A 12,860-nucleotide genomic window follows, 5' to 3' on the forward strand; every position below is an offset into this window, starting at 1 on the left:
GTGTCTTGGGGGATGTGACTACGGGATTTAGGTTGGGGATCGTTTATGTTGAGTTATGACTATTGTTTATGCTTTGCCTTATCTGCCTTAACTACCGTGAACTGCATATGCTCGTTATAACTGTTGCTTGTGTCTGGCCTTATCTGTCGAGTCATTCCCGGTTTTAAAGCTAGAGTTCGTAGGATATATCTTCATGCTCAAAATGGTTTTCGTATATCTATATATATCTCTATATGTATTGTATTTCAACACGTTGGAGTGGGTTACCAGCATCTCTCGCTGAACAGATATATTTGGCTTTCAGGCACAGAAGATTAAGTCACTGGAGCGCGCTAGAACTTGGAGTATAGAAGTAGATAGCTTTCCTTTTTGGCCTGCGTGCCACGTTTACGTAATTACGCTTTGAGGATATTAGTTAATTAGCCTGTGCACTTGGGTTCTCTAGCCCAGGTGTGGCATATAGCACCCCGTACGCTTGTATTTATTTCTTGGGACTTAATGAGATTCTACCTTTATTATAAGTTTTAAAAAGTCTTGAAAATCTGGGGTGTTACAACAGTGGACATCTTCAACAAAATTGTAGAGCACAAAACCTCAGGGATGGATGATGTGTTAAAGGATAAACTGAAGATGATCCATGCATTTCTGAATGGGTATAAGGTTGATTGGTCGAAAGTTGTCTTCGACTTTCTCCGACTGGAAGTGATTTTTGGAAAGATGCCGAAAGGAGATATTTGGCGAAAGATTGGCTTTAGATTCATGATCGGACACCTTCTAAATCACAAGAAAGTTGTTCTCAGAGAATGAACGCCTCCTGGTCTGAAAGTTTGTCACATGAAGTCCAAACCACCTGGATATGACAAACATCGTGCATTAGAGATGGGCGTAGATGTGGCAACCCCAACTGATCAAGGCTTAAGATAGTCAAAGCGAAAGAAGGTCTCGGATCCAGAACAACCATCCAAGAAAAGACGAAAACATGAGAAAAAGACTAAGGCAATTACGGATGAAGTTTCTGTACCAGCCCCATCTTCTGCTCAGCCTGTTTTGGAGAAAGAAATGCCTCAATAGGAAACATCTTTGGTTGAAGTTGCTCCTAAACTCTCAACAACAGCAGTGTCAAAAGACCCAAAAGGAGCAACAAAGAAGAGATCATTCGACAAAAGAGAGGTTGTAAAGAAGCCTTCCTCGAAAGCACAACAAATAAGCAGTTCTTCATCTGAATCAACTCAGATTGAAAAGTCCTCATAAGAAGAAAGTTCAGAACTAAGTCGTGCTGCACAGACGAAAGAAAGATTCAGACCAACTATTGAAAAAACACAGAGAGTGCTACTCAGACTTTCTCCAAGACCCATTGCTTCTAAAAAACCAGAATCAAAGGAGAGGATATATTTTCTCCCACATGATGCTCAGGGGGAAGGAAATACAAGCCAGTTATCAAGGGTCAAACAACTTTCACAAGCACTTGCTCTGGTCCGAAAGACCAAGAAATCTCTTAAACAAAAGTTCACTGAAGCACCAAAAGAAAACAGCCTTCCACAAGAACCGACTATAGCAGAGCAGGTCAAAACGATTCTGACACAAGAACCTGATATAGTAGACAAGGACGAAAGTTTGTCTCTTCTACCAGTTGATCATTTAAGTCTCCCACAAGAACCTGACTTGCCAGAAAAGACGAGAGAAGTGGTCAACACTCAAATAGAAATTCCACCACCATCTCAAGATCAGGTTCTTCAACAAGCAATCTCGAGTGACTATCAACGAGTAATGAGATGGCAGTAGTGGAGAAAATCATCTCTCAATCAGTTTCTTGAGGAGTTTGATACAATGAGAAATGAAGAAGAGTGTACACTTGCATGGATTGGCACTCAGAATGTCTACGAGGCTACAAGACTCGAAACTATCAATTGGGTTTACTCATATAAGCTGACAAATCGCAGTATTGCGAAAGGAAAGGCCCCGATAAGTTTCGATATTAAGAAGCCTCCACTTGATCCGATATTTGAGGCCGAGATGAAGGAGCTTAGAGAAGCAATGCGGTTATCCAAGATAAAAACTGAGCTCGAAAAGTTGCATCAAAATGACCCCAATTGTAGCATAAGCGGGACGAAAGATGTTGAGCCAAGTGATAACATCCCTGAAGCAGACACAGATAAGAGGGGAGAACGAAAGGAAGGTGAAAACCAAGAACAAAAGGAAGGAAACCAGGAAGATGAGAAGGAAGGACATCAAGTTGAAAAGGAGGACGGAGATGAAGAAGAAGAAAAAGAAGGCAGTGAAAATGAATCAGAGAAAGACGATGAGGACGAAGAAGATGATGAAGAGGGAAATGATGACAGCAATCGAGATACAAATGATGATGAAGAAAGTGATGAAAGTTCAGATAATGACAATGATCCCGGTAATGAAGGTGTTGTTGTTATACGAACCTCCGATGTGAAAAACGAAAAAGACTCTGAGCCATAAAATGTTCATCCTGAAAATTCACCATGTGCTCAGAGTAATTCGTCAAATGAGAATCTGAGATCAGCTAGTGATGGCAAAATGGATGCATCACTTGGTGCGAAACATGAACTCTCTAGTCGAAAGGATAGAAATGTTCAATCCTTAGATGATTTTTCACAAACTGAAACAAGGGCAATTTTATCCTTCTTGAAACAACAAAGCGAGGAGTCTCGGATAACCCGTGAATGGTTGCAAGCCGAGAAAAAGGTCGAAAACTCAAAACTCGATGAGCTTTCCAGACACATGAATCTCGTTTTGGTACAAATGAATGAAATTCACACAAGTCAAGCAAATTCAGAACCAAGTCAGCAAAATCAGACTCTTGAAAAGATTCTCAAAGAACAACATGCTCTCAAGCACCCCCACTTTGGTCTCAAGGAGAGAGTTGATCTAGCATGCACAAAAATCAACACTGCCAGTGACAATATCTTCATTATGACTGACTATCAACTCCAGATCTTAAGACTTGTCAAGGAACTGACTGTTGTAGTTAACAATCTCTTGAAGTCCTCCGACCCATCTACTGATGATGCCAAAAAGGGGCAAAATACGGACAAGAAAGATGATAACGATGACGATGAAAGAAGATGAGGAGCAGGTTTTGAAAGCAGACAGAGCGAAAGCAAACAAAACGAAAGGAGTAATACAAAAACGCAGAAGTCCACACCTTCTCCTGCTACCAAGTCAATTCATCCTCCTTCCAATCTTCTTCCACTTCCTTCCACATACTCCTTATACTGAAGAAAGTTTCCTGAGGCATCCATTGTCATCTTATTATCCCTCATCAACCTTTGACGAAGGTTCTTCTTCTCTCTCTGAGTTCATCCTACAAATGAAAAGGCAGATTTGGATCCATAGGACTGTCGAGGAGTAATACAAGAACGCAGAAGTCTACACCTTCTCCTGCTACCAAGTCAAGTCATCCTCCTTCCAAATCTCGACGAAATTCCTTAAGGCCTCGACAGTCCTATGGATCCAAATCTGCCTATTCATTTGTAGGATGAAATCAGAGAGAGAAGAAGAACCTTCGTCAAAGGTTGATGAGGGACAATAAGATGACAATGGATGCCTCAGGAAACTTTCTTCAGTATAAGGAGTATGAGGAAGGAAGTGGAAGAAGATTTGAAGGATATAACATGCCCATATGGCTGAAGAGTAGAGACAATGCAACAAGACAAGAGTATCAAAGAAAGAAGAATGAGAAAATCAAGAAATCAAATGAAAAACTTTGGCTCGAACAAGAAGAAGACATAAAACAGAGAGAACAAGACCTCATTCACTTTCATGAAATAGAGGAGAAAATAAGGGATGTTTCGACAGCTGAAAAGGATGCTGATCTAAGCACAAAACACAATGCCGTGTTCAAAATACATGGAGAATCAGGCAAAAGCTATGTGGAGGGAATGAATTCTATTGAGCTCGTGTCGTGGTGGAATCTCGACATTGTACCAGGACGAAACATCTTCGAAGCCTACAACAATTACATGAGTTACAACCTGACAGAAAAATATGCAGAATTACCTCGATCTAATCCCATCCGAACCTTCAGAGACTTCATCAATAATGACCTGGATATCAAGAAAATGCTCAAAGATCAAAAGGATCGAGATGACAAAGAACGAAAGGAAACACTTCAACAGAAGCAAACACTTTTGAATATGTAATTTTTCTTAATTTCATTATCTTTTTTAACGTTTTTGATTTGAATGAAATTCCTTTTTGCTATCTGTGTTGAGTATCTCTCATGTTAACTTCTTTCCTAGAACTTCTTGTAAACTCAACTATTAGGCTGTTTTGTAAAAAAATTCCTTTAAAGGATATCCTTCAGCCTTATAGCAAGAGTGTAGGTTTTGGCATCATTAAAAAGGGGGAAATTGTTAGGAACAAGTGTAATTAGATTTTGATGATACCAATCTTGCTAGGAATGTAGACCCCTATTTTCTTTCTGGTTTAGAACTTTCGTTACAAATGAAAGCCATTGTAACTCAAATTATGATTCGCACTATGTAGTACTTGAATCTTAGTTGGGGCTAGCATGATAGGTCTACTTGAAGATTTGAAGACAAGCGATGGACGAGAGATCATTGCAGACGAAAGATGAAGGGATCTTGCTCTCGTTTAGATGTCAAATGATAAGAAAGATCATTTGATAACGAAAGAGATGGGCAATCTTTTGTTAGAGACAACAAGTCTAAGTTAGACTTGAAAAGACAATCTTTATCAAGTAAGACAAGAAGAATGTTGACTTTGTCTCTCAACTGGGCAATCATTCTAGACAAAAGGTGTCCTAGGAATAATATTCACAAAAACCAAGGAGCATTAAATGATTAGTACCCTCTTGACAGTGAAAAAGGACAAAAAGCCATGTTGCTTTTTTACATCAACGGCTACACAGTACAGCCACATTAAATGCTCTATGCCCACTGGTCTATACACGTTGGTTAATAGGTTCAAAATTTTCATCTCCCTCTAACAGATGAATTTTTCCTCACCTATAAATACCTCTCTTCACCATTGAAGAAGGTGTTGATTGTTCAACAGATTTTATCCTTAGAAAATCTCTTTAAACAAGTTCATTCATAAGCTTTTCATAATCAGCGTGTTACGTTTGTGAAGTTTTCAAAGAGATTCATCTTAAATCTACACTTCACAAACTTGAAGAAGTCTTGCATCTTTCCTCATGTGAAGATTCATCCAGTCAACAAGACAAGACTTCAACCTGTTGGAGAAAGACACCATTTTCTTTACAACCCTCAACTCTGAAGAATAAGTTGATAGAGGCGGAGTAAACTCGAGGAGTTGAAAAACCTATTAAGTGGTTGTCCGGCTTAGTGATCAAGGAAGCTAGCTTGAAGTAGTTTGTACTAGGAGTGATACTGCAAACCCTTTCACAAGTTGTGAAAGAAGAGTGGAGTAGGCTTTGTTAACAGCGGAACTATTATAAAAATCTCTCTCTCTATCTCTCTTTACTTTCCGTTAATTATCTTTCGTGCATCGCATATCATACTGACCTAACGATATTCTTTCGTAACAAAACTGTGCAAAGTTCAAGTTAAAACGAACTAATTATTCCGTTGTGCATCTCTCCGAAAGGAGTTGCTTTGAAAAATCGAGTAGAATCTAATCACCCCCCCCCCCCTCTTGACTCTCCTTTCGACCCTACCGAGACCAACATTATAAATCCTAAATAACCAAATTCAAATTTTGCATGCTTTTGGAAATTTATGTAACACACTATAAACAAACTATTGAATTGCGTAACGAAAGCAATAAAATAGATAATGGAGTTTTGAGAAAACATATTCGATAGAGGTTGGCCTATTGATTGACGTTCTGTGTTGAGAGTTGCTTCCATTGTTTAATGATTAATGTTTAGCCTGTTTATCTTGTTAATTAAGCTTTTATATTTTGGTAAAATTGGGGGTGTTACACCACCGCCACTACTGCTACCACCGCCGCCACTGCTACCACCGCCACCACCGCCACCGCCACCAACACCACCACATATTTTTATAAGGGTATTTATGTCTTTTAAAATATATTTCATTCTATTCCTTAAACTAACCAAACACTGTAATATAATTCCTAAAGTCTATTCCTTCTGCGAACCAAACAATAGAATACAATTCCTATTCTATTCCTTGCCTATTCCATTCCTTATGGAATAACATTCCTATTACCACACAATTCATTCCGTGAACCAAACGTGCTGTAAAAGTGACTTGGTGTAGTCTTTGGCAAATTATATCATGGATTAGATTAATATTATCAATCTTATCACTTTAATTTGAACCCTTGATTTCTCTAGCTTTGGTTAGTTGGTGGATATCTTTGTTGCTTGAAACCTTGTTTGCAATCTATCTTTAAAGCTTTGTCACATGTTTTGTAAACCGACTGTTTTGTTGTTGAACCTCGTTGCACCCAAGCTTCGGGGACGAAGCTTCTTGTTAGGGGTGGAGAGTGTGACACCCCGAAAATCCGACTCCTTAATTTGGATTAATTGAGAAATTAATCCTAATATAATCCTTGGTGAATTCCTTTCAAAATCCTGAAATTTGATAGTCGAGGGACTAGAAGTTGACTAATTCCTTAGTCAACCATGAGTACCTTTTGCTTTGTCCTTTGTACCTAGCCTTTTGTCTTCCTAGCCTTCTATTAAGGGTAAACTTGACCTTTCACACATGTTTGGTGTTTATGCTTGCCCTAGCAAGACACATTTCATTCATCATCTTTCTAGCCAATCTCCTAAGCTCTCTACCTTCTCTCTAAGAAATCTTCGCTTACTCTCAAAGCTAAAAGAATAACAATCTATCCTTGCAAAGATTCATCCCAAGATCCTACCTTTCTATCTCCCAAGCTTAGGAAAGGGTAAGAACTAAGGTTGTTTAGTGTTTTTAGTTAGCTTTGTTGAGTCTTTATCTAGGTTTGGTGTTTTTCCTTGTGGTTTGGTTGTGTAAGAAGTCTTGGTTGATGAGGAGCTTCAAGGAGAAGCTTAGAAGGGTAGAAAGGAAGCGTTTCTTAGTCTACAAAGGTAACCCATGCTATACAAAATCTATTTTCTAGTTGCTATTGATGATTCTTGACTTCTATTTGATGTTTTTGGTGTATTTGTGAGATTTGACGCATATTCTTGTGATTATGCATGTTTAGAGCTTGTATCTAGGGTTCTTGAATGCTATTGTTTGAGCTATTCTTGGGCTCAAGTCATATCTTTGTTGTATGTGAGGTTTTGGGTGTTTTGGACTTGAACTTGACCTTGGAGATGAAATTCCCCGAAGGGAATTATTTATTGTACAGATGTTCCGCGCGGGGGGAATGACGGGTAGGTGAACCACCCGTCATCCCACCCGTGGGTGATTGGCTTTGTTAGTGTACCTGACGGGCAGGACCACGGGTAGGGACACCTCCCGTGGTTCCACCCGCGGGGTACGTGTTTTGAGGCGTGGTTGGCGGTTCTTTCCGAGTGGTTCCTTCCTTTGGTATTTGATGCTTTGGCCTCCCTTTGTTGGATTGTTGAGCTTTTGTGAGTCTTCTTGATGTTCGTATGTCTAGAACGAGGTCTTAAGTATCCATGTTAGGATTTGGTGTCCTGAATCGTGCTTGTGGTCCAACTTTGTGATTTGTTGGACTAATGTGAGTCTTGGAGGTTCGTTGGAACCATTTTGGTTTACCCGTTTGATGAGCATGCTAGATATGTTGTCATTGATGCTAGTATGTGTGGTTTGTCCTTCCCTTGAGGATTGGTAACTTGTGTTGCCAATCATGTTGTTGATTGGATTGAATTCCATTCTTCTTGTTGAGTATTGTTTCATATCTTTCATTGAAACCTCTCGAATGAATCCCTTGATGTGATCTTGTACAATTGTCGTACTTTATTGATTATTCCGTGGATAAGCTATTGTTGAGCTTATCCGTTGTTGTACACACTTTGTGTGGAATCTATGCTTTGTTGTATCTCTATATTCCGTGTGTATTGACTCTTGTTGGGATGTTGGAATGGATGTGATGAGATGATTGAGATGGTGAAGTGGACAGTGTGGGGACTTATGTGTGAATTGATCTGGTAGTGGGTTTAAAGCTTCGGATTGCCATTTGATGCTTATGGCTTGTGGGCAACTAGGGAAACTTATCCCCGTTGCCAGAGATAGTAACTAACCTGTTGAGCTTGGAATCTCAATAGGGGGTGTATACACTTTAGGTTGCTACATCTGTTTCCATTCGCCTGCGGTCCTAGTCATTGCGATGACTCTATGGTATGTGATTGATGAGTTGGAGTCCTCCACACTGGTCCACTATGATTCGGGTCGTTGAGATGACTCTATGATGAATGCTTCGGTTTGGCTATGTCCTATGTGGGCTTGGAGCAGGTTGTGAGTATGAATCTCGCCTTGTTGCTTATGAGTATGTCTGTTGAGAATTCTACCTTGATTATGGTAGATTGCATCTAGTGTTGAGTACGTTGCTTGTTGTCCTTATTGTCTTGTTGAGTATTGTTGTCGTTGGTCTTTATTTAGAGTGTTGATGAGTCTATTGATGTTCCCTCTCTTGGTTTTAAAATGATATATACTGTATTCCTCTGTCTCAAATGGTTTTGCTTATATCTATGTATATTATGATACTTAACGCGTATTGGTGGGTTACCAGCATCTTTCGCTGACGGGTGTTATCCCTATCTCTTACAGGTTTTGAGTAGCTTTGGAGAGCGCGCTAGTGGACCGTAGTTAGCCAAGTGTAGCTCCTTACGCTTTTCTAGTTGTATATGGCCTGCGAGCCTAGTTAGTTTAACTGTTAGTTACCGTGCTTTGTTTAGTTGTTTGTCTGTGCACCTATGTTTGATATAGGTGTGGCATAGCACCTCCGTGTTTAGACGTTTCTTCCGTTGTTTAATGATTAATGTTTAGCCTATTTATCTTGTTAATTAAGCTTTTAAATTTTGGTAAAACCGGGGGTGTTACACCACCGCCGCTACGGCTACCACCGCCGCCACTGCTACCACTGCCACCGCGACCACCAACACCAACACCGCCACATATTTTTATAAGGCTATTTATGTCTTTTAAAATATATTTCATTCTATTCCTTAAACTAACCAAACACTGTAATTCCTAAAGTCTATTCCTTCTGCGAACCAAACAATAGAATACAATTCATATTCTATTCCTTGCTTATTCCATTCCTTATGGAATAACATTCCTATTACCACACAATTCATTCCGTGAACCAAATGTGCTGTAAAATTGACTTGGTGTAGTCCGATCTTTGGCAAACTATATCATGGATTAGATTAATATTGTTTCATTAGCTTCGGTTTATAAAAATAAGTAATGTTCGAAGGTGGCGCCATCAAGTATGCTCTTGGAAAGGCTTGGGGAAAAGGCATCAGGAAGTTGTAGATCCAAAGTGTGACTCCAAAGATGTTGTTAACTGGATTAATGAGGGCAGCGACCTTCTGAGACCGTCCAGAGATATCATTGACGATTGCATACTCTGGCTCCAAAGAGAATCGGAGGTGAAGATTACTCACATTTCTTGTGATCAAAATGCATTCTCTCACCTCCTTTTCTATTATCCACTTCATCATGGGTCACACGAAATTTTAAGAAAAATTCACTATTGTAGATGCTTTACTATTGGTACTGGTATTGATTGGTATCTTATAATTTTTTATATATATATACAAATTCGGTTTAAAACAATATTACATAATAAATAAACAAAAAATTGAAGGATACATTTATGGTAATTGAAATGGGAATCAAATACTAGTCAATGGTAATGGATTTTGGTAAAAGTATTTTGCATGTTTAGTAATAGGATGGAATTAGAATAATTACCAATATTGTTGTTTGGTTATATATGATCCTATAATGAGAATAAAGGTTTAAAAATACAAGAATAAAAAATTAAGACAATTTATTCTAATATAAAGACATCCAAAGCACCAATATGAACAAAAAAAAAAAAACATAAAAACAAAAATCTAAAAGCACTCCAATTAGGAGGATAATAATGGAGTGAAACCCTTATTTTATTAGGGAGTGAGTTTTTAAATTAAAGGGTAATGAAATCACATAGTAGTGTTCTAGAAATATATCAACCAAACAATAACAATGACTTTTATTCTCATTTCCGATAGCTAAACTCATGAAACAAACACACCCTTAGATATATCGTTAACAAAATGGTTCCATTGTTCAAAATATTAAAAATACAAAGTGAAATTAATAAAAAAGAAAAAAAAAAAGAGATAGAAGAGAAATGATTATGCAAAAGTAACATAAATATCAAATTGATGTCTTTAATTGTTTGGGTAAATTATGCTGTGGAAACGTGTCCCATCGATCCATATCAATAATTCCTATACTGTAAATTCATAATTATAGAGCTATATGTTCATAGTTTTATAAATATATGTTCATAATTATAAAGTTAATGTTCATATTCTCTATTGTTGAACTCTGTTTTCACAAATCACAAAATTATATGTTCATAATTTGATAACTATATAGTTTAGAAATTATGAATCTACAGTATAGAAATTATGAATCTAGTGTATTTAAATTATGAATCTACTGCATTAAAATTATAAATCTACGATTTAGAAATTATGAATCTAAAATATAGATTTTATGAATCTACGCTATAGAAATTATGGATTTACAGTATAAAAATTATAGATATTGAACCTTGTTCACTTAACCTTCCAATTGTTTGAGGCTCTAAAGAAGCCTAAACATTATATCAATGGTCAAAAGTTATGTGGTAAAGACAGTTGGCAAGAGTTACGGATTACACCATATTTGACTAAATGCTATTGCAAGAGTGCAAGACAGCCGAAAGGTGACTTGGTTGCATTGCGTAGTGTTCGGGTACATATTATTTCATTGGTTTAAGTTTATAAACAAATTCAAAGTCATAAAACATAAGTTTTATTTCTTTTTTTAATATATAAAATCAATTTATATAAATAAAATTGTTTAAAAATATTCTCTTGAAATCTTTTAAATAATACTCACATTAATATTTCTTTTAATATATCATTAAAATAATTGTGTAACAAACCTATAATAATAACTTTATAAATTTGTAATAGTAATTTGATAACTCATAATGGTTAATGAACTACAATTGTGATTTTATCAACCTTATCATGTCACGTTTTTGGACAAAACGGTGGCCATTTATATACAAATGACATTCTGTAACATGCCATCTCCTCATTCTACCTTGGATCATGCTATAAGAATAAAACCTTTATACCAAAATTCTTTACCATTTAATATGGCAATATAAGTGGATTCTTTTTTAAAATGAAGTGAGGTTGGTTAATAGATAACCGATGAATAATATGCACTGAGTTATTCAATATACCACAATTCAAGGATTAAAAAGACCATTTTCCCTTTTGAAAATTTTGGAATTTGAAAGTGTAGTAGGAACAATTAGAGTAAAATTAATTATTTTGAAGATAAATAAGGGAAATAATAGTTGCATCATGTGACCGTGAACTAGGGGCGAAGCCAGAAAACTTGAGTTGAGGGGCTCGATGTAGTAGAGAAAATTTACAATGTTAGTCGACATTATAATTAATTGTACCATATTATTATATATATACCATACGTTATTGTGATCGATTATTATTGATAATAATTTCTAATTATACTATGTGTAATAAAGTATGAAATACATGATTATATGAGTACGATCGGATCATTACTTTAGAAATTTTTCACATAACACAAAATATAAAAATAACAATAACAACAACATTTATTTAAATATAGATTGTCACTTAACATCAAATAAAAAGTTTTGTCAATTATTTTGTCACCAAATTTTTTCATAATTAACTAATATTCATTTTACTGATTAACTAAATATTTCAAAATTTGAGAGATAAAAGACAAAAACCAAGACAAATTAAATAATCAATATTAATTTTTGTCAATTTCAAAACTAATCAATTAAACTAGTTAATGTACATCTTAAAATGTAAATAAATAATTAAAACACACAATAAATCACTAATTAATTAATCAACATAACTAATAAAATCAAAGTATATATCTCAAATTTGGAGATTTTTAAAATTAAAATGTATACTTGATGCCCTTTATTGTAAAAATCTTGATAAAAGAAATAAGATAATAAAGAAAAATGGTGACTTTAATTATTTGATTTATTTATTTTTATTTAGTGAAAAATGGTGAACTTTAATATATATTTTGAGTTTATTTAATATAAGCATAATAGATTGTTTAAAAAAAATAGACGAGGGCTAAAAGTGTATTGTATCGCTACTATATTAATATATACATACATACTCCGTATTTATTAAAAATTTAGGGTGAAGGGTAAGGGTGGGGACCCAGGCCCCCCTATCTCCTAAGGTAACTCCGTCCGTGCCGTGAACTATATGTATCACTATAATTTAGATGGGAATGCTCTGAGCATAGCTCATAAAGTGTAAGATTTAGTCTAATAATTGAGATAAATTTTACAATTTAATTTATTTTCTTCACGAATTTCTAGGGAGGATTAGGTTGCTTCAATAATCCAATCAAAGACACACAACTAACTGAAATAGGTTCTACATAGCATGTAGAGATTGTAAAAATAACTTGTATTATTAAGCTAGAGCATATAAGTTATTTATACACGTACAAAAGAGATAAACTATGTAACAAAAATAACAATAAGGAACTATTCTATTGGATAAAACTAAGCAACAAATATATGATAATAAATTAAAGAGAAAAATTGCATCTTTAGTCCCTGAGTTATAACCAAGTTCCGACTCAGTCCCTAAGTTATGGCAGTATCCGAGTTTAATCCCTCAGTTATAAGCAAAGTGA

The 12,860-nt window shown here is 36.0% G+C and overlaps 1 protein-coding gene across 1 annotated transcript; it reads left to right on the plus strand.

The window, feature by feature from the left end:
* Positions 1-1,827: 1,827 nt before the first annotated feature.
* On the plus strand, positions 1,828-2,466 carry LOC109178662 (glutamic acid-rich protein-like). The gene has a single exon (XM_019328199.1). The coding sequence runs from the start codon at positions 1,828-1,830 to the stop codon at positions 2,464-2,466; it is 639 nt and encodes a 212-aa protein (XP_019183744.1).
* The last annotated feature ends 10,394 nt before the right edge of the window (positions 2,467-12,860 follow it).

This window comes from Ipomoea nil, unplaced genomic scaffold (assembly GCF_001879475.1).
Source record: "Ipomoea nil cultivar Tokyo-kokei standard unplaced genomic scaffold, Asagao_1.1 scaffold0865, whole genome shotgun sequence".
NCBI classification, from domain to species: Eukaryota; Viridiplantae; Streptophyta; class Magnoliopsida; order Solanales; family Convolvulaceae; genus Ipomoea; species Ipomoea nil.

Coding starts and splice junctions, on each gene's coding strand:
- LOC109178662 (XM_019328199.1), top strand. CDS start 1,828: ATGAGAAATGAAGAAGAGTGTACACTTGCATGGATTGGCACTCAGAAT.